Source organism: Gopherus flavomarginatus, chromosome 4 (assembly GCF_025201925.1).
Source record: "Gopherus flavomarginatus isolate rGopFla2 chromosome 4, rGopFla2.mat.asm, whole genome shotgun sequence".
NCBI classification, from domain to species: domain Eukaryota; kingdom Metazoa; phylum Chordata; order Testudines; family Testudinidae; genus Gopherus; species Gopherus flavomarginatus.
The window spans coordinates 155732979-155755029 of NC_066620.1; the positions used below are offsets into that span (position 1 = coordinate 155732979).

Here is a 22051-nt window from a genome sequence, read left to right on the forward strand (position 1 = left end):
CATAAAGTAAAACCTATTTATTTCCCCATGCTAATTCCCCCTCCCACACACACACACACAGTTACTCACACCTTCTTGTCAACTGTTGGAAATGGGCCATCCTGATTATCACTACAAATTTTTTTTTCTCCTGCTGATAATAGCCCACCTTAATTGATTACTCTCATTATAGTTAGTATGGCAACACCCATTTTTTCATGTCCTCTGTGTATATATCTCTTCCTACAATATTTTCCACTGCGGGCATCCGATGAAATGGGTTTTAGCCCATGAAAGCTTATGCTCAAATAAATTTGTTAGTCTCTAAGATGCCACAAGTACACCTCATTCTTTTTGCTGATACAGACTAACATGGCTACCACTCTGAAATTATTTCAGTGTAGCTTGGGGTATCCACCTTCAATTTCTTGATAAAACTATTTTTCTCTCTCCAGGTAGTTCTGAGAACAATCTGGTCTTATTTTTTGGAGGGGAAGTGGGGCAGAAAACTAATGTTATAGCTAGTTTTTTCTGATTGTTTACAGAGGAAGATACAGGTCTGAAAAACTGAATAAATTTGTACTTTAAACTACATAAATTTATTCCAAGATTTGTCAGAGACAAATAAGAAAAATGCTTTAACATGCTTCTAGATACGCTTGTTTCTCTTTTCTCGTCCCTTTATCTCAAAAATAGCAAATATTTTTGAAGCAGCATAAATAGTGGCACTTTGGATTCTCTGCTGCACAGTCAGTGTATTTGAGGAGTTGGATGGGTGACTGTCTATTTGTCCTTCCCATTCTTTCATTTCCTCTTCTCTGATAAGCAGTGGTTTTCCCAGTGACTGGCCGAACAGTCGACAGACCTCTTGAGCTTTTCGACGTGTGTTCCCAACAGCAGCAAGACACACTTGACGCCTGGGAGGTAAAAAGCAAGGGAGCTTAGCTGATCCAACCATAGCACAGAAACTCCTGCCAAATCATCATTTTTTGTGACTACATAGTTACAAGGCACATCTACTTCCCTACTCATATGTTTGATAGTTAAACATGGGGAGCAGGTGGAGGAGGAAGCTTGTAAGGGAAAACTCCAGTGTGCTAACAGACTCATGGCTAGATATTTAGAATACATATTACTCATAACCACACCTCTGTGAGAATTTCAACTTTTTTAAGCAGTGGATGACTGAACTTGTTTCTTGGATGTAGCCAGGCCCATCTGAAGAGTGTGCACTTCTGATGAGCTGGAGAAGGGTTTTTTGATGGTATCAATGGGAAAAGCAGGCTTTTGAATGTTCTTTTAGTTCCTCTCAATATGAACTGAAAAACTAGGGGAAGAGAAACAGATAAATGTAGTCAATCTCCCCGGGCACCTTCCTTCATCAACCACTGAGTGCTTGTCTCATGTCATTCATGGCACATTAACTCTCCCTCTATGGCTGGGGTGCTGTGGGAGGATGTTTTGATGTTAGAAAGTTTTTCTCTCTCTTCAAAGTAATAGAAGTGGAGTTTCTTTAGAAAGGTATATTTCAAAGTTTGTTGTCAGCAGCTAAGAGAAGGAAGGACAGCAGCAGCACTTGGGGAAGTGGATGGAGCCTGTTAAATGCTTGTACCTTCCCATACAAATCCCAAACTAAAATTAATTTGTTTTGATTTAACTCCATTGAAAAACCAGATATGCTGACTGAGCATGTTAAAAGCAGATTGTTTTTCCTATTGAAATTATGGAAAAGCTTGTTACCTCCTGCCTTTATACAAGGACACTGCAGTCTCCATGAAAGATTAAGCGTTACCATTTGCAAGCTAAATGTAGAACCTTTTTTAAGTTTCTTGAATTTTCCTTTAAGTATAAGGCAGGAGTGGGCAACAGGGAGACTATTATTGTTTCCTGTTTTAAACACTCTGGATTATGTATTATGTAAATGCTTCCTGAGGCTGTGCATTTCTGTGGAAAGGAGAGGGAGAACTTACCGAAGGGTGTCTACAGCCTCTGCTGTATGGTAGAAGTGAGGTGGACTGATGATAACAGAACTACCCAGTTTCTCAATTAGTAAGTTGCAAACGTTCTGCATTTTTCCAAAATCACTAAATGTAATGCAGACCTGTTAGTAAACATAAGTGGATTAGAAAAGTGACTTTCTTTTCAGCGACTTAATTACAAGAGTACATTGCAAACCTGAGACTAAGAAAAACTGAGGGTATTAGCCCTATACCTCCACTACTACTTGCCTAGAAGATGCCTGCAGCCCTCCAGTAAACTGATCATTGTTTTGCAGCAGAATTAAAATAATGGATTCAGAATATGTTCTTTGTGGGGAACTCTAGAAATTTTGGTATGTTCGCAATTTGGAGAAAGAAAACGTGTCCTTAAGATGTCATGAGCCATGTGTCCCTAATTCTTACATTCTGAAACCAGCTTAGGCAAGTACAGATGCCAATTACTACTTCATGAGTGATTATTCAGAAAACTAGGCAAATGGGATGAAGTGCATATGCAGGAAGGAAAACTGCAGTGTAATTCTAGGCACTCTTACATGCACTTACAAAAAGACTAAACTTAGTGTTTAGTGACTAATCTTTTAGTAATATTAAATTTTAAGAACCTAAGAACGGCCATACTGGGTCACACCAAGGGTCCATTCAGCCCAGCATCCTGTCTGCCGACAGTGGCCAACACCAGGTATCCCAGAGGGAGTGAACCTAACAGGCAACTATCAAGTGATCTCTCTCCTGCCATCCATCTCCACCCTCTGACAAACAGAGGCTAGGAATACCATTCCTTACCCATCCTGGCTAATAGCCATTAATGGACTTAACCTCTACGAATTTATCTAGTTCTCTTTTAAACGCTGTTATAGTCCTAGCCTTCACAACCTCCTCAGGCAACGAGTTCCACAAGTGGACTGTGCGCTGTGTGAAGAACATCCTTTTATTTGTTTTAAACCTGTTGCCCATTAATTTCATTTGGTGGCCCCTAGTTCTTATACGATGGGAACAAGTAAATAACTTTTCCTTATTCACTTTCTCTACAGCACTCATGATTTTATAGACCTCTATCATATCCCCCGTTAGTCTCCTCTTTTCCAGGCTGAAGAGTCCTAGCCTTTTTAATCTCTCCTCATATGGGACCTGTTCCAAACCCCTAATCATTTTAGTTGCCTTTCTCTGAACCTTTTATAATGCCAGTATATCTTTTTTGAGATAAGGAGACCACATCACATTTTTAAGGTTAAAATCCAAGAAATATAACTTTTATTTAAATCTATGTTCCCCTACTCCTCCCTTCCAAAAATAGTTAAAGCTGAGAGTATATCTTAGTAACTTAAGGGTAAAAATAAAAATTACAGGAATGTTGTAATTATCCCAAAACCAAGCACTAAAAATCTGGGAATTTGAGTTACATTTAAAAAGTCAAAACATGTTAAGGAGTGCACAGTTAAGACACCAAAACATCCTTAACTCTGTCCTGTACTGATGTCGTGCAAAAACTATATAATTATGATTCAGGCATTTTAGTGTTTAGGATTCATGGTTAGATTTAACTGATTTTTAAAGACATTATTTTTTTTCCATATTTCTTCCCTACTGTGTCATCACTATAGGATAAAACGTTTTGTCCTCAGGTAACTGATGTATCCTCTTAACTCTGTTGTAACATAGCTTTTTGTCTGGGAATTTCGTTAGTCTTTTTTAAAACTATTAGTTTCATACAAACACTAAACAAGAAACACAAAGAGAATGCTACCATGCAATGTATCTTATGATATGATGTGCACTATCAACCTTAAATAATTTATTCATTTAAAGGCAGATTTATTGGTACACCTAAACCATGCAGTTAAACAGGGTTTACAACTACTTTACATTTGCATGACTCTGGGAAGAATCCAAAAGACATACTGGTTAATGTGACTCTCAATTTGCAAATGATTCATTTGTTTAGAGGCTGTTAGAGAGAGAACTCCACTTATGTAAATAGGGTGGGCCCAGGACCAGTGTGAGTTCTGATATCTGTGTGCTTTGAGGGCTCCCCCTATGCTCCTGCTATAGCACTAACTCAATGCACAGTGGCGCCAAGAAGCTATCACTGATGCCCAAGCTAGTATGCAGTCATGACTCTTTGAACACAGTAACAGCTGGGCCAAGTGACCTGCCAGTAAGAACTTACTGCATGTGTCCAGTCTTCCTCTTACCACTGAGCCATTACAATTCACAGAATTGTTGCATTAAATGGAAAAAAAATTAATTGATAATTTCTTTTCTGCTAGAAGCATTTCCCACAATTCTTCTATGCACAGGGATGCTCTTCTCCTCTCTGCAGTGGTGATTCAAAGCTGCAGTGCAGCTCATGTTGGCCACGCCCCCTTTCCCCACTTTCTGCCAGGTGAGACATTCCAAAGCTGTGTGAAAAACTTAAGAGAAAAATATTTATAAGCATAACATCAATGACAAATGCATTAACTGTACACCAGGCCAACTCCCTTCATGGTAAATATGCAAATAAAAGGCTGATGTTTAGCAGAAAGGCACCAACAGAGGTAGAATTGTGGGAGGTGCTTCTAGCAGAAAGGACATTATTGTAAGAAATTTTTCATTCTGCAGTCCAGTGTCTCCCACAATTTTGTTACATGTGAGAAGTAGTGAGCAGTGTACAGGAGTGAGGAGAGACAAGAAAAGGTAAATAGAAGAAGAGTTAAATAGACCTCCTCCCCCTTGAGGATTGACCAAAAGGCAAGGCCACTACTGGACCACTGCGTGGAGCACCTTTCTGCCAAAGGAGGCTTTTGCAGAGGACAGAAAGTGAACCAGCGACCATGTGGCTGCGCTGCATATGTCTGTGGTAGAGGCATATGCTCATTCGGCTGACAAGGTTGCCATGGATCTCGTGGAGTGTGCCTGGATAGCTTCTGAAAGAGAAGTGCCTGACACTTTTTGTAAGCTTCAACAATGCACAGTCTGATCCATCTAACCAGAGACAGCCTGGAGATTCAGAGCCTTTGACATTTCAGGTGAAAGAAGGCAAACAGGGCCTGACCTTGTGCATTCTGTGCACTTGATGTAGATTTCAGTGTTTTTCTGATATCTATATTGTGCCCCAGCTTCTTGGGTGGGTGCTGTGGCTTTGAGCAGAAGGAAGGAAGGGTAGTCTCCTGCAAGCTACGGAAAGCAGACTTCATGCTGGGGAGAAACGACAGCAGTTCTCAGTACCTTCTTGTCTTCATGGAACAGTCAGTGTGGTCTTTGCATAAATAGGACTGCCAGATCTGAAACTTGCCCAGGAGACATGATAGCAGCCAGAAAACAGATTTTGATGGAGAGACAAAATGCTGATATACAAGTCAGGGACTTGAAAGGGTGAGTGGCTAGGGCCTTCAATACCAGTGGGACCCATTTAGGGAAGTCTGGTCTGACTGCCAGTTTGACTGCTCTGACAAATCTGACTACCTTGGGATTACATGCCAAAGAACCTGAGGATCCCGTGAATAGAATGCTACTAGTGGCAGATACTTGGCGAGCTATGGTGCTGGACTGAAGACCTTTATCTATACCTTCTTTGAAAGAGTCCAGGATAGCTGGAATTCCAGATCTCTTGAATTAGCATTGCTCTCCTGGCATCAAATGCTGAACTTGGTCCAGACGGAGGAATAAGCTTTTATCATGGAGACGCTCCTGGACTCATACAAAGTTCTGATCACTTTGGAAGATAGGCCTAGTGCTATTAACGTTTCCCTTTCAATAACCAGGCTCTCAGCTGAAATGATCTGAGTCTGGAGGAAAGGGCCTTGGGCAAGGATGTCCAGTCTGGGTGGCAACTGTAATGGTGGTTGCAGTTTCAGCTCTTTCAGATCAGAGAACCAGGGTTTCCTTGGCCAATACAGAACTATCACTATCTCCTTTATTTGTTTCTGCTTTATCTTTTAAATTATTTTTCTTATGAGAGGGAAAGGCAGGAATGCATATCACAAGCTTTCTGGCACCTGTGTGGCAGGGCTCTGTTCCCAGGGACTTGGGATCTGATTCCCTGGTAAAGTATTTCAGCTGCTGGTGTTTTTGTAACTTGCAAACAGATCAACCAAGAGGAAACCAAGCATCTTTAAGATCAGAGTGAAGACTTCCTGGTTCAGGCACTATTCTGTTCACTGTGCAATGGCTGAGCCAGTCTGCTTTCTGATTCAACTTCCCTTTTATGTATATCAGCTGGGGAGAGAGATTCTTTTCTGCCCATTTTGTTATCTCCTATAGTATATTTGTAGTCTCTGATAGTACAGAAGCCATTATACACCCACTTGTGCAGGATAGAGATGAGAAAGTTACCTTATGCAGTAACATAGGTTCTTCAAGATGTGTGTCCCTGTGGGTGCTCCACTTTAGGTGTTTGTGCGCCCCTGCGCTCATAATTGGAGATTTATGGTAGCAGTTCCCGGCTGGGTCACACATGTGCGACCCCCATCTCACACCACTTCATGTGGTTATCTGGCACTGTGCGACCAAAACCCTCTCTGTTCCTTCTCTACTGCAGACCATTAGTGTGAAACTCTGAAGTAGAAGGGAGGAGGAAGGATAGTGGAGCACCCACAGGGGGACACACATCTCGACTGTTTAACAAAATGTTATGTATGTTTGTGGAGCATGTCATTTCAGATCCTGAGAGCTATGAAGTAACCACGCTTTGAGTTACTTTGAGGATCCGGATGGAGGACGTGTCCTGTGTCCTCAGACAGAAGCTGAGACAGAGGCGGGAGTGTGCGTGGTGGACACGCCGCCATCCGCAGAAGGTAAAGATACATTTGTCAAGACCACATGTGGGCTATTAGGATCACTCTGGATCTGTCCTGTCTGATATTGTGAAGCACTCAGGCTAGGAGAGGGGTGGGAGGGAAGGCGTACGGGAGGGGAGCATTCCATGTAGTGAGGAAGGCATCGCTGAGAGAGTACGGACTGAGTTCTGCTCTGGAGCAAAACTGCAGGCATTTGGTGTTTTGTGTGGTTGCAAAAAGATCTATTGTTGGGAACTCCCAAGTCTGAAAAATGTTTAGGAGAACACGTATCCAGCTCCTACTCATGGTCTTGAGAGAAGTTCCTACTCAGGGTATCTGCTGTAGTATTCTGGCATTCAGGTAGGTACGATGCTGTAATATGGACATTGTGCTTGATGCACCATTGCCAGAGTCACATGGCTTCCATGCACAGGGAGTGTCATCATGTTCCCCCTTATCTGTTTATGTAAAACATACAAGCCATGCTGTCTGTAAGGACCTGTACAGTCTTGTCTTTGATGATCGGTAAGAAGTGGGAGTAGGTGTTTCGGACAGTTCGTAATTCTAAAAGGTTTATATGAAGATGGGATTCCACTGTGGACCATTGGCCCTGGATAGAGTGTGGGTTTAGATGTGCCTCCCAATCCAGAAGGGATGCATCTATGGTGATGGTAAACGTTGGTGGATTCTGTTCGAAGGGCACCCCCCCTCCAGGTGTTGTATGGGTATGTCCATCATAAAAGGGAGTCTTTTATTTTGTCCAGCATTGTGAGGCGTTCATTTATATTGTGCCTGTGTGGGACATAGTTGTCCAGAGCCAGGCTTGTAGACACTGCAAGTGTAACCTCGTGTGTCTGATGACGAATGTCATGACAATCATGTGGCCTAGAAGTTGTAGGTAGGTTCTGGTAAACACTTGTGGACTGTTTTGCATCATGGAGATCAGGCTGGGTAAAGTCAGAAATTATTTTCTTGGTAGAGGGACCATTGCTTCAGGGGAACTGAGCTATGCCTCAATAAACTCCTGTTTTTGTGCTCGTGCCAAAGTGGATTTTTCTATGTTTATCTGAAGGCCTAACCTCGTATATAGAGTTATCACCTATCTGGTGGACTCTAACGCTGTCTGCCATGTTGGTGCTTTCAGCAGACAGTCATCCACGTATGGAAATTTCAGGATTCCTTTTCTGCAGAGGTAGGCAGCTACAAAGGCTAGGACCTTTGAAAATTCCCGCGGGGCAGTGAATAGGCTGAAGGATAGGACTTTGTCTTGAAAATGATCTTGTCCTATTGCAAAGCAGAGAAACCTCCAATGTGATGGATGGATGGTTATATGAAAATACACATCCTGAGGGTTGAGGGCTGAGAACCAGTCTCTCCTGTCTAGTGCTGGAATTATGGTGCCTAGTGTGACCATTTTGAATCGTTGTGTTTTCAAATTTATGACTCGCTGTAGGTTGAGGATGGGTCTTCACCCTCCTGCTTTTTTCTGTGTGAGAAAGTAGTGTGAACAGAATTCCCTTAGTCTGTATTCCATTGGTATGAGTTCTACTGCTCCTAGATGTATGAGGTGGGTTACCTCTTCTCACAGTAGATGTTCATGAGAGGAGTCCCTGAAGAGGGACGGGGTGGTAGGGTGGGTAGGGGGTTTGGAGGTAAAGCAGATGAAGTAACCAATCTCGATAATTTCCAATACCTATCTGTCTGTTGTAATATTTTTCCAAATTGTTAGAATGGAAGAAGGCAATCTCCAAAGGTTTTGCAAGTTGTAGATGGCTCCAGCGTTGAAAGATACAGGATTCTCAGGCCCTCAACCAAGGCTTCAAATGTGTTGTCTGGAGGTCAATGGCTAGCACATAGTATTTGAGGGAGTAGATTGTTCTCTCCTCAATGTTTTCTGCTTCTGCCCCAATGCTCATAATATCTGTGGCGTTGTGCATACAGAGGGGGGTTGGGATCTTTAACAATTTCCCTGTTTTCTTTTGTTTGTGTTGCCCTCGAGTTCTTGAGAATGTGTAGTGACTCTTTGTTTTGGCCGCAAATAGCTTAGATTCTTTGGTCTATAACTGTCGACTGTATCGGCTTTGGGAATCCAGAGAGATGGAGCCAGGAAGCCCTTCTCATAACCACTATGGTGGCTATGGACCTCGCTGCTGTATCAGCAGAATCCAGAGCATCCTGGAATGCTGTTCTGGTTACGAGTTGACCTGCTGATAGAATTGATTTGAACTGCTTTTTTTTTTTTATCTTCTGGAATAAATTCAATAAATTCAGAGAATTTTGCATAATTATTGTGGTCATATTTTGCTGGTAATGCTTTATAGTTAGCTATTCTCGAGTATAAGGTCACTGAGGAGTATGCTTTGCAGCCGAAAACGTCGAGCTGCTTCCAATCTTTGTTATAGGGCGTGTTTCTGGATATTCTTGTCTGCCCCATTCATTGACCACGTCAATCACTAATGAGTTCGGCATTGGATGTGAGAAGAGAAATTCAGTTCCCTTTGTGGGCATGCAGTAATTTTTATCAGACCTCTTGCATGTGGGTGGGATCGTTGCTGGGTTTTAGCAGAATAACTTTACTGGTTCCATAATCACATCATTCATAGGAAGGGCAATTTTGGAGGATGTCGATGGGTGCAATATGTCTATTAATTTATCTTGTGCCTCCTGGACTTATTTAAGGGAAATGTCCACTGAGCTCACAACTCTCTTATAGAGGTCTTGGAATTGTTTGAAACCATCTCCTGTGTTGGGAGGCGGGGGCATGATAGTGTCATCAGGCGAAGATGAAGAGAAGTGAGCTTCAGGTGGACTGTCCTTGTCAAAGAATTCCTCCTCCTCTTCCTCCCCCCGTTCTCTAGATTCAGGTGGTCCCTGTGCTGTTGATAGGGGTGAATGATGTGTGCTTTCTTTGGATGGGCTGGCAAGTCTGTGTTGTTGTTGTTGTGGTGAGTATGCTGTCCACGAGCTCTAAAATGGCTACTCTGGAGTGAAGGGCATAGGTGGCATCCAGGGATGCCCATACCTGGATTGGTCCTTGGGGTCCACCAGGTAGCCCTTGTACAGATGAGCAGGTGTGATGGGAGCATTCACAGGGGAAGAATGTTGTGGAGAGTGTAGAACATCTTCGTCCCCATACTCATCATCGCTAAAAAATTGCGGGGTGAAAAGAGGTGGAGAACTGGGTTGACTAGGTACCGAGGATGCTACATAGACTCCAGTATCGAGGAGACAGTGAGGTCTTCCTGGCATAGGAATTGCTGCAAAGTGGATGGCATCAGTACTATTGGCGTAGTAGGAGTTGGTACCGGATGGTTTGATCTGCTCATCGGTGCCAATGTGCAGCTCAAGTGCATGGTGTCTGCGCTAGGTGGTGCCATCATCTGTGGAAGTGCCAAGATGCTCTGTACTGGGTGTTTGATCAGCTCTGCTGGTAGCGCAGCATGGGGTTTCAGTTTCCCCTTGCTGCCTGTGTCACAGCTCAGCCACTTGGCATATTTTGTTATCTTGGTACCGACGGTGCTGGAGGGCCCCACTATTTTGGCAGTTGAAAGGATCAGTGCGATTGGTACCAAAGCCATTTGCCCATTGGAAAAGTGTCCTTTCTTGGCCAACTCCTGAGTCGGGGACGTTGTATCCTGTTTGTTTGCCACCTTCTTGGTGAGTTGATCGGAAGCCTGAACCGTGGAAGAAAGACCCCTGTAAAAGACTGTAGTTGGTGATCTCTGACCAGGAGGGGTCCGTACCTCAGGCTGAGACACCAGACAGAGAGACTTCTCCATGAGGAGGAGTTTAAGTTGGAGATCTCTTGCCTTCCTGGTTTGAGATTGTGACAATGCGAGCACTTCTGTGGTATACATGTCTTGCCGACACAGCGGATGCACAAAAAGTCCATCCAAAATTGGTATAGAAAGTCTGCAAGTAAAGTAGCATTTGAACTCTGGGGAGTTGGGCATGCCCCTCAGGGAGCGTTTTCTCCCCATAAGGAGAAAACGATTACTCTACTGCAGTGGTTGAACGGATGCCTACAGTCCTATGAAGAGAAACAAAAAAAATACAATTTTTGCTGTTAGTTTTTGTGTCTTTTGCTAGTTGCTCTTTGAATTGTTTTTTGGCCTGCCTAATTATACTTGACTTGCCAGAGTGTGGGTGGCCTCCACTTCCCTATCTGTGGGGTCCTTAGGAAAGAATTCCCCTTCAGCCAGAATAATCATGTATCTTGCTAAGGATGCTACTGCAGTATCTACTTTTGAAACCTCACTAACAGAACGTTTAGGCTCTTGGAGTTTGTAAAAACCTAAGGTCATATACGTTAATGGTCTTACTCCTGCTGAGTTTCTCACTTCTCCCTAATCATGCCTCCTAAAAAGGAGTGCAGGGGAATCAGAACCTTGAGGGAGGATTTTGAGGGGCGGTATTTACTTCAAGGCTTGTGCTCAGGAGCTTGGATAAATATTGTGGACACAATCGTTTCCACATGCCCTCAAACTTTTTTTTTGGGGGGGGAGGGCGTAGGGGGGGAATATTTTTGCTACATTTTCCCTGAGTCCTGCTCAGATTCAGAGCCTGACAGCATTCCTTCCTTGGTAGACGAGGAATCTGAGTCAGAGGAGGAGTGCTGGGTAATTTTTTTGTACTTTCTTTCTGTTGTTGTTCATTCTGGCGGGTTTTGGCATGGTTTGTGAGCATGGCTGCTATGGCATGGCCAGAACGCAGTTTCTTGCCACTTGCTTTAGGCAGTGCCCAAAGCCCTTTACAGCATTCTCTGTCAGAGCCTTCTCCATCAGAGTCCTATTCCTTCAGGGTGACATCTCCTTATCGGAGTTCCCTGACCTGGATTGGGAAGGCAGTAGTTATTTATGAGCCTGGCATCTCTCCCCAGGGAAACAAAGGGCCCACTTCAGTACTTGTGTAGGGACCAGTATCTGAGTAGGGTTCGTATCTTTGCAATCCTGTTTTACTCCAGGACGTACCTCCTGGGTAAGCTGGATGAAATCCTCTTCATCCTTAGAGCCTCTGTCTGTTTTGCCCTATCTCTCCTGGTTGGGTTTCTCTGTGGTGGAGTCACTGCTCTTTGGGTGTGTAGGGGATCCAATATTGCCTGTCCCATTCAGAGCTCTGTGTTCTAGCAGAGTTAAATCCTCTGACTGGGAGCAGCCTGAGCATCTTTCGTCTTTGGCTGAGAACCTGAGAAAACTGCTGCCTTGCATACAGAGCACCTTGATTTTGCCCACTGCTTACGTGGCTGGTCTGCCATGCCTGAGAAGGGGCAATGGAGGCTGTAGGTTGCTATGTCCACCAGGCTGCTCAAATCCTGGACCAGAAGGCTTGAAGCAAACCAAAATTCTCAAACTGCCCAAAAAACAGCCTAAACAGTAACATTGAAGGAGTGAGTTAAGCAAACTGCTGCTGTGGAGGCAGGATATTGCGGGGGAGGAGGGCTGGGCCAGCACAAGCTGTGCTGCAGTTCTGAACCCGCGCAGGAAATGACAGTGAGGAGAGCAGTCTCATGCCTAGCAGAACTGCGGGAAATGGTGGGTTGCAGAAAATGGTAGAGAAAAACTGGCGATTGGTTGAGTTCTATCAATATGACTATTTAAGAATTAGTTCAGCTGTTGACCTAAGCCTTGCTGTAGTCTATATAAAAACAATTTGATACCTCATTAATAGCGTACCTTAATTTTTCAAATATAGACCATTCACAAGACTTCAATTACTTCCAACTACATGGGAAGTTTAAAGCATCTGCAGTATTCAGTTAAGATAGTTCAGGACCAAGGCAAAATACTGATATATTTCTTAAAGGGCCAAGTTTAATTTTATCTCCTAAAAACAAATAGGGGAATTCTCAACATTATTTTTGTACTCGGTGCTGTAAGTTTGAGGTGGATATAATATATTCTTCATAAAACCAAAGAAGCTCTCTCCCTCCTTTAAGTGCAAAATGGAACTGTACTTTCACTATGGAGTTGCAAGTAACTATCAGTGATGCAAACTTCCAGGTCCCCTCCACAAAACACGTTATCAAGCTATTGCAGGGGTAGGCAACCTATGGCACAGGTGCTGAAGGCGACGCACGAGCTGATTTTCAGTGGCACTCATGCTGCCCAGGTCCTGGCCACTGGTCCAGGAGGGCTCTGCATTTTAATTTAATTTTAAATGAAGCTTCTTAAACATTTAAAAAACCTTATTTACTTTACACACAACAATAGTTTAGTTATATATTATAGACTTCTAGAAAGAGACCTTCTAAAAACATTAAAACTATTACTGGCACGTGAAACCTTAAATTAGAGTGAATAAATAAAGAAAGACTCAGCACGCAGCTTCTGAAAGGTTGCCGACTCCTGAGCTATTGGATAGTGGTCTAATTAGCATGCTGTATTGCAAAGGTTCATAGACTGAAAAAAATGGTACTTTTCCTTAGCTGGATTGACTCCCAGTACAGCACTTCCTGCTTGGTAAGGGGCTACTCATGCAAAGCCCTATTCACATGCATAGTCCCCTTGGTGTCAGTGGAATTACCCACATAAGAGAAGGTTATTCACCTTGTGCAGTAATGATGGTTCTTCAAGATGTGTGTCTATGTGCTCCACTGTAAGTGTGCATGCACCCTGTGCCTCTGATCAGAGATCTTTAGTAGCAATGTCCATTTGGTCCACACGTGCGCTCTCCTCCCTCCCTTGTGCTCTGCTGCAAGGCTAATTAGCAATGTGCAGGTGAACCATCCTCAGTCCCTTCTCTACTGCAGAGCCCCTATTGAGAATTCTGAAGTAGACGGAGAGTGGGTTGGTTGTGGGGAACCATTGTTACTTCACAAGGTGAGTAATTACTTTGAGTAGTGTCCCTATTGGTGCTCCACTGTAGGTGACTCCCAAGCAGTATCTCCGATGGAGGGTTGGGACTTTGGAGTCAAATCCATTATGGATTACAATACTGTGGAGCCGAAGATGGCAACAGAAGCAGAGTAATCGGACAGTGGTCTGCAAAAGTATGAGCAGACACCCAGGTTTCCAGAATAGGAATGTCTTTAATTCAAGCGACCGAGGTGGAAACTGACCTCGTGGAATGTATAGATTCCAGGTGGAGGTACCAAATTACGAGCATGATAGCAGTAGCTAATACAGCTCTAGACCCATTTAGAGAGCCTCAGAGCTGATATCGCTGTGCCTTTTGATCTTTCTGCAATTGATAGGAAGAGCTTGGGAGATTTCCTAAAGCCCTTCATCCTATCCAAATAGAAGGCCATGGCTCTCCTAACATCCAGCATATGTAGTATAGCTTCCCTGTTATCATGGAGTGAATGGGCTCCATTCTACAGCAAAGAATGAAGAAAATCTTGCTCTTGCACCTCAGAACCTAGCTTACTTGCAAAATTCTGTGGGGTGCCTTTTTAATTTTACTACTTCATACTGTACAGTGCTTCATATTGTACAGTGCTGTACTGTATGTAACTGTCCCTTGCTAGTTTTGAGGAGAAAAGACAAAACCTACAAACTCACTATGTCTAGGTGCATGGTTATTCCTCTTGCTGTGGTTAATACATACCTCTGCTTCCATTTGATAAGCATTTTCTACTCTACTAAAATCCTTTGTCACAGTCACATTTTCTTCCTGAAACAAAGTACAAGAGTATAATTTTTAACCAAAGCAATTAAGATTTTATGTTCACAGGCTACATGATATTCTAACTTTCCCTAGTGTCGTGTTACTGGTAACTCAAACACACGTATGAAATTTGCTACACCACTCTCTTCAGTTAGACTCCAGATGGCAGTTAAAGATTGCAAGTTTCATTTGAAAAGTGATAAGTCTAGTGTTCTGGACAACAATTCTTCCTTTAATAAGAGTCTAATCCTTTAATAAGTGGCAGTTAGTCAAAGCTGCGTATCACTGCATAACACTCCATCTGACTTACAAAACAATGAGTTTAAAGTTTAAAGAGAACTAGTGTGTGAAAAGTGCTTTCCAAATCCATATTCTAGATTTCAAAAGCAGCAGCTTGTAGTGAATAGGTGATTTAAAAAATGATTGAGCAATATTTTTTTTCCTCTTAAGGAGTAACTCCTTTAACTATCTTTGCCGTAACAGCAGCTGTATTATTCAAAGTGATGATCACACAAAGCACTAGGAATGTTTGCATGAGAAACACTATGTAAATAAAATACAGAGAGATTCTAGTTACACTTGAACATTGAAATGGTTTGATGCTTGTGTCATATCAAACCCTCTCCTTCAGTCTACAGAGCCTCTAAATTGTTCAGTTTCACCATTTAAAAGGGAAAAAACTCAGGGTGTTTCAGAGAAAATGATTATTAGAAAAGGGAAGGATGTTCTATCTTTTTTTAAAATGCATAATTTACAAAGATTTCCAGAGTGCTTGCTTCAAAACACACACCCGCATTTTTCCTTTTGAGATCACAAACTTCCTTTCAGAGTCTCTTCTTCCTCTTTCCCAGCCCCCACTTCATTCTGAATTGACACAATACAAGCACTCCTTTTTAAAATAACTGCATCACAATAAAAAGTTTAATTTATAACAAATCAAGAATTGTAAAAGATTTAAATCTTTCTAAACCTCTAAAGTGTGGCTGGCTCAGGGATTTGGTAATGGGAGATAAGCAGATTTTCCATTTGAACTGTGTTGAATTCCTCTTTGAGTGGAAAAGAACAGCATTTCCCTCCACTGTTTATCCACTTCCCTTACTCATTCACAAAAGAAGCTTGTGTCAATGTATTCCTTGAGTCAGGAACACATAAGATAGCATGCACTGATCAATGGCGCTATGTAATGACAAGCATTTCAAGTTACCAATTTGAGTCAGCTCCATAAATTATTACCATCGTTCAATGGCTTAAAAGTAGACTTGGCAGAATTCAATTTTTTTTTTATAATTGAGAATATCAAAATATTTATTTCTAAGCATTTTTATCAGTTTAAATTTTCAGTTACACAAAATTATGGGTGGGATTGTCAGTTATTTAATGACAGATGTTGAGATCCAACAAATTAAAGTTTTAGAACCGTTAAAACACAAATTGTGAAAATATACAAAGTATCCTTAAATTAAACTCTGAGTTTTCCAGGAGCATTTTTCTTACCCTGCCTATTTGTAAGTTTTTATTACTTATCAATTGAAATATTTTTTTATTGGTTTGTGTGTATATGGTGGAATTTATGTTTCATGATATTTTTCGATAGCAAGCTAATCCTTCCAAGCCTTTCTATAAAATATGAGTTTGGAAATCTCAGTACAATTTCCAATAGACAAATCTCAAGTGCAGTTAACTTTTTGGCAGTCTCTTCAGTGAAGGCCAAGGGATGATTTGGCCACAGTGACCAAATTGCACTTCTCTGGCGGAAGCATTCTTGCCAGAACAGGGTTGACGTAAATTAGCAAGATGGCTGCCTGTGAGGTGGATAGAGAGTTTGAGTCAATCCAATTCTAAAAATTTACTTATCTTATAAAGTAGCTTCAAGATTAAAAAAAAAAACAAATCCTACAATATTTTTAATATCAGTAGGGAAATGTAGTCCATTTATTTGGACTGTCATAGGAAACCCTTTTTCACTCTTCTCCCAACCTCCCTCAAACATTACATAGAAATAACCAAGCGGACATGACTAATAATGAACAGCTGTTTTGGTAATCTGAATTATGGAGAAGAAAAATGTCCCCTAACCCCATTCAAAATGTTTTAAGCCTATCCTCTCTCTACACAGATTGAAGTACAATTGCCTTATTTGATACTTTATATGGGTTGCATATGTACTTAAGGACACTGCCATCTTGTGGTTTTGGGTCCTATTACAACATAAATGGTGGTAAGACATTTTGTGTTCAGTATCAGTTTTGGTAATATTCCACAGGAAGTTAATTTTTATCCCATCACATTTCAGATTTGAAATTAACAGTTTTCAGCAAGAATCAATTCCAGATAAAAATTAGTGGAAGAAATGTCTGCTCAGTTATATTATTAACTTTTACAATCATATTCCAGTGGAGATTTTTTGCTCCTGTTTATGATGTTCTTTCTTGACAGAAAGGAAGGTGAGGGAACAATGGATGTTAGCGGAATTCTTAATTAGAATTATGACTGACTAGCTGAAAATGAAAAGGTTTTTTGGTTTATTTTTAATTGCTTATGTCTGCTGTAAGTTTTTTCTTCTTTTTGAGGAGCTATCAGTTTAATCACACTAGCCATAGAAAAAAGTAGTTTTAGCAACACTTTAAGATGAACTTTACATTTGGTGCCATGTTCTTAGAACTTGTGTAACAGTCTGTTCCATTTGCTAACTTTCAGTGGGCAGGAAATGGTTTACAGTAGGATAATTTTCCAGTTCAGAATTAATAATTAACAGATCACATGCAAGACATGTTATCTCATCCACTCCATCAGTCCATAAGCCTATTCTCAAAAGAACCACACATGTAATTTGCTTACCCACTGTATTTTTGTAGTGTTACTGAAGTAAACCACCACTGTTCCAGAAAAAGGTCATTTATTTGTTTTGCAATAGCATGTCATGGAAGAGGATCCCATTTTATTAGACCGGGGTCAGCAATATTCGGCACCTGGCCCATCAGGATAATCTGCTGGCGGGCCATGAGACATTTTGTTTACGTTGACCGTCCACAGGCATGACCCCCCATAGCTCCCAGTGGCTGCAGTTCACCGTTCCTGGCCAATGGAAGCGGGGGGCCGCATCCCACAGGGACATGCTGGCCACTGCTTCCCACAGCTCCCATTGGTTGGGAGCAGTGAACCACAGACACTGGGAGCTGCGGGGGGTGCCTGTGGACAGTCAATGTAAATAAAATGTCTCACAGCCCTCCAGTGGATTACCCTGATGCTGCATGCCGAAGGTTGCCAACCCCTGTACTAGACACAAAACGTATAAACAAAATGGAAAGATTGTTCCTGTCCCAAATTGCTGCCAATCCAAGGCTAAATGTCTTACATGGTGGTGCTATGTCTTTCTCTGCTTTTCCATTTTCCCCTACTCTTAAAGCATGAAAATCCTACAAAATCTGCTATCACCATAAGCCTGCGTTCGTAAATTTTCTTCTGCTAGGAGGAGCCACTTTGCAGCCACTGCTAGTTGCACCATAGATGCTGAAATGAATGACCACTCCTTCCTTCCTGAACATGGAAAAACAACCTAAAACAAAATGTGATAGCTCAAGCCAAGGTGAAGAGCAACCAATTATGAAAAAGGAAATGTCCAAAGGTAGTCAAGTTTTGCTGTAAGTTTTGCTCCACTTCACTTTGGTTCTTACTAAAAAGGAAACAACCCATTTTACTCAGCATGAAAGGTAAGACAGAGATCACAGCTGGGAGAAAAAACTTAGTTTGAACATATATGTTCTTAATATACAGTAGCAATTGGCTATACCATTATTTGCATTTGTAAATTACCAATTAACATTTCAGGTGCAACTGCCTTTTTAAAACCTTTGGATAAAAGCTTTGGAGAAATGTACACAATGTAACTTTGCACTATGGTAAACAGTATATAGAAGGACAAATGGAAATAGCACAGGAAAAGTTCGCTCTACTTTTTAATTCTATGTTTTTTTTTTCTCCTCCTTGGCATAAGTTTGTTTCATTTTGCTTTTGTGATGACGTCCCATCTATGTATTCATGGGAAATAGTGTATTCTGACACCTCCCAAGAGCTCCAACTAATTAAAATATGAACCTGGACAGATAATCTGGAACTGAAAGCCATAAATACCTAGATAAAGTTAACTGGTATTCAAAGCATACTGCAATTACGAATTACAAATGGTATTTGTGCTCCAATCCCTCCTTCTCTTTCATCCACCTTGTGATGGCACCTCGCATGAGGCTTATAAAATTGGCAACATACAAGTCAAATGCAAAGAAGTCTGTCTTACTTTAATAGCATGAAACCTGTCTTAAGCAAACTCAAGAGATCAACAAAAGTTTACTTGCTTAACAGGTGTATTTTAATAGAGGTGGAGCAGAATTAGACTCAACAGATTTGAGAATACTTTGGGATTTCTTAGGGCAAATGGTTGCCTAGTAAAGGTGGTGTCTTGTCCAGCCTTCAGTGTATACTTATTTAACTACTAGATGTGAATACATGTTATTATTGGAACAAACCTTTAACTGCTTTTCACATTAATGTCTAAACCAGAATTCAAGTAGCATGTAGTTTGTGGGTTTTGTTTTGTTTTTTAAACAGCTTCTGACCCTGAATCCTCATGCTACCGCTATCACAAGTCATTGCTCATTTTTAGCAAGGTGGCCACTATTTAACTGCCTGCTGCAATGGGTCTTAAAAAAAGGGGGGTGGGTGGGTGCCAGGGGCCTTAGTGGCTAAGTAAAAGACTATTTCCTCATTTTATTTCTCTATAAGCCCTCAAAGCAGACTCTGTGTTTTGTAAAGTGCTGCATACACTTAACAATACTCTATAAATAAATGCTACAGTGTGGTTTATTTCTGATTAAAATCCTATGTAAACATGTATGGAAATTAGGTGCAGCCCGCAGGCTTCCTGGCAACCTGCTAATGCAGCTCTTGCTGCTGCAAAGGTTGTGCTGTACTGATCTAGTCCAACTCCCTAGTACAACAAAAATGATTAAGAGGAATGGTGACAAGGATTAACAAAAGGTGTAAATATATATAGCTTGGCTTAGCAATTCCCATGAGAGTTTAGATATCTTTACAAAGATTGGAAGGGTATAAACACCAGGGAAAGGATATTAATTTTAGTGTGGTCCATAATGGTATTGATTAGAAGTAATGAGATAAAAATCAGCAAAGGACAAATTGCCAGTAGTGAGAGTTGTTAGATGGTAGAATAATCTACAATGTAAATGGAGGAAGTCCCAGTGTTGGAGTGATTTGAATCAGAGTAAAACAAAGCAATACAACTTATACCACAGGGAAGAGCTCCAGGAAGAAAAAACAAACAACAAAAAACAATGGGACTTTAGGTTGCTCTTCTGTAAGTTGCCTTGACCCTGATACCTTACTGATATCGAGGTACCCAGAACTGAGTGTGGTATTATGTGGACTTTTCAGTAAGTATAAGGGAGAATTAACACCTCCCTTTTCCATGATCTGATGTCTCTGCACCTGCAGTCCAAAACTGTGTTGACATTTTTTACCACTGTGTCACACTGAATGTTCAGTTCTCAGAGGCAGTCTACTCTCACTCCTAGGTCTCACCAGCACTACTTTCTGAGATACAGTTTCTTTAAATGTATGTCAGACTGGTCTTCCCCAGATACCTAGCTTGGCTTGGTCCAGATCAGACTTCATTTTGTAAAAAATGTTTCAGGTCTCATTGGTGTTTGCAACACCTCCTAATTTGAGTAGTATCTTACTTTAATTTACATGCTGTTTACCCATCTTCCATGTCATTCATGAAAGTGGTGCAGCACTTTGTGTCATCCTATTTTCAATTATCCAAGTGCAGGGGTAGGCAATCTATGGCACAGGTGCCGAAGGTGGCACGCAAGCTGATTTTCAGTGGCACTCACACTGCCCGGGTCCTGGCCACCGGTCCAGGGGCCTCTGCATTTTAATTTAATTTTAAATGAAGCTTTTTAAACATTTTATAAACCTTATTTGCTTTACATACAACAATAGTTTAATTATATATTATAGACTTATAGAAAGAGACCTTCTAAAAACGTTAAAATATATTACCGGCACGTGAAAACTTAAATCAGAGTAAATAAATGAAGACTCGGCACACCACTTCTGAAAGGTTGCCAACCCCTGCCCTAGTGGCAAGGCTGGAAGTCAGTTATTCACAACTTGGTCACCACAAGCTAGGCTTCCATGAGTCTTTTGTTTGTGATCTTCCCACATTTTTTAAAAGAAGTATTCATTTACCTAGCAATGAATTATGAGATGGTTGGACAATTTATTGGGGTGGTTATTTTTGGTGTAGGAATGAAACAAGTCAAAAGCTTCCAAATAATAAAGAACGTGTGCACAAAAAAAACAAACTGCACCACACATTCATCCACTGGATTTTGAGACTTCAGCAGATTTCATAATGGTGTAATTGCCTGAAATGCTATAAGCCCTTGGATAAAGTTGTTTGCTTTCAAATTATACTTTTGGAGCTAAAGCTGCAGACACCTCCCAAATAGTGTATAAGACACTGATTTTGAAATTGGGTTTGTGCAACTGTGACTTCAAAGCTTCCTCCTGGCCCACCCTTATACTTATTCAAAAATGCCATTCATATTTGAAAAGCTCACCAGTGTGGCTGTAACCTCCTGAAACAGCTTACTTGGATTAATAATTAACCCATAAAAGATTGGAGGTAAAGTGCACTTTCAATAGAAAAACTTTCTCAGTAAGGAACTATTGACAGCTGTTGTAACTCGGTGAATATGTTTGGGTAAGACTATTCATTCTGTATGAGCAGTATACAGGGAGGGTCAATGCTGGGAGATTCCCCAGATGGATTTTAATATAAGTAGCCACACTGTAGCAAGAGGACAGAACTATGGACAAACTAGAGTCTAACAAGATAGACTCAGTCCTGTCTGTATGAATCATGTGCCAGCTGCATATATCTTAATAGGATTAGAAATATCTTGCCAGAGTGAATAAGTGTGAAGTATTTTTTTTTTCAGATGTGAGCACTATATTCACACACAGAAGCCACAAGCGGCTGAATCCTGGAAACCTACAATCTTCTACTTATCCATATAAGAGGTACTGAATAGTACAGGCAGCAGCATAAGCCTCCTCTGTCACCATCTGCCTCATTCCTGATTTGAAGAGTCAGCTTCTAGGGGCAGGAAGACAATTCAGCTTCCATTCACTTTCAGTCTTTGGCTTCTCAGATGAGAATAGCAACAAGCTGTGATTAGGACATGGATCTCTCGCCACTAGAAAACTGACTGAAAACCAACTTCATATGCATAAGTCACAGAACAGCTATTAGACACCACCCACCTGGGCTAGATTCCTTCCAGCAATCTAGGGGTAAAGTGAGTTCTTCTGATTTAGTGGCAGCCTCTCATTTTTTTGCTTCCGGATATATTTTTGCCAACATAAATATCAATGAGAAAAGTATCTGATTAGTGGTTTGAGCACTGGCCTGCTAAACCCAGGGTTGTGACTTAAATCCTTGAGGCCATTTAGGAAACGGGGGTAAAAATCTGCCTGGGGATTGGTCATTTTTATTTTTAGGGGGAAGGATAGCTCAGTGGTCTGAGCATTGGGCTGCTAAACCCACGGTTGTAAATTAAATCCCTGAGGGGGCCACTTAGGGATCTGGGGCAAATATCAGTACTTTTGGTTCTGCTAGTGAAGGCA

General features: G+C 41.4%; 1 protein-coding gene across 1 annotated transcript in view; it reads right to left on the reverse strand.

Annotated features, from left to right (window-relative positions):
* Positions 1-551: 551 nt before the first annotated feature.
* The window catches only part of IRAK1BP1 (interleukin 1 receptor associated kinase 1 binding protein 1), a 32596-nt gene continuing 11096 nt past the window's right edge, over positions 552-22051 (reverse strand). Inside the window, exons 2-4 of the mRNA XM_050950185.1 lie at positions 14282-14347; positions 1950-2080; positions 552-896 (exon numbers count right to left, since the gene is read on the reverse strand). Of these exons, the coding sequence (XP_050806142.1) occupies positions 629-896; positions 1950-2080; positions 14282-14347 (465 nt within the window). The 3' untranslated portion in view covers positions 552-628. The remainder of the gene's footprint in view (positions 897-1949; positions 2081-14281; positions 14348-22051) is intronic.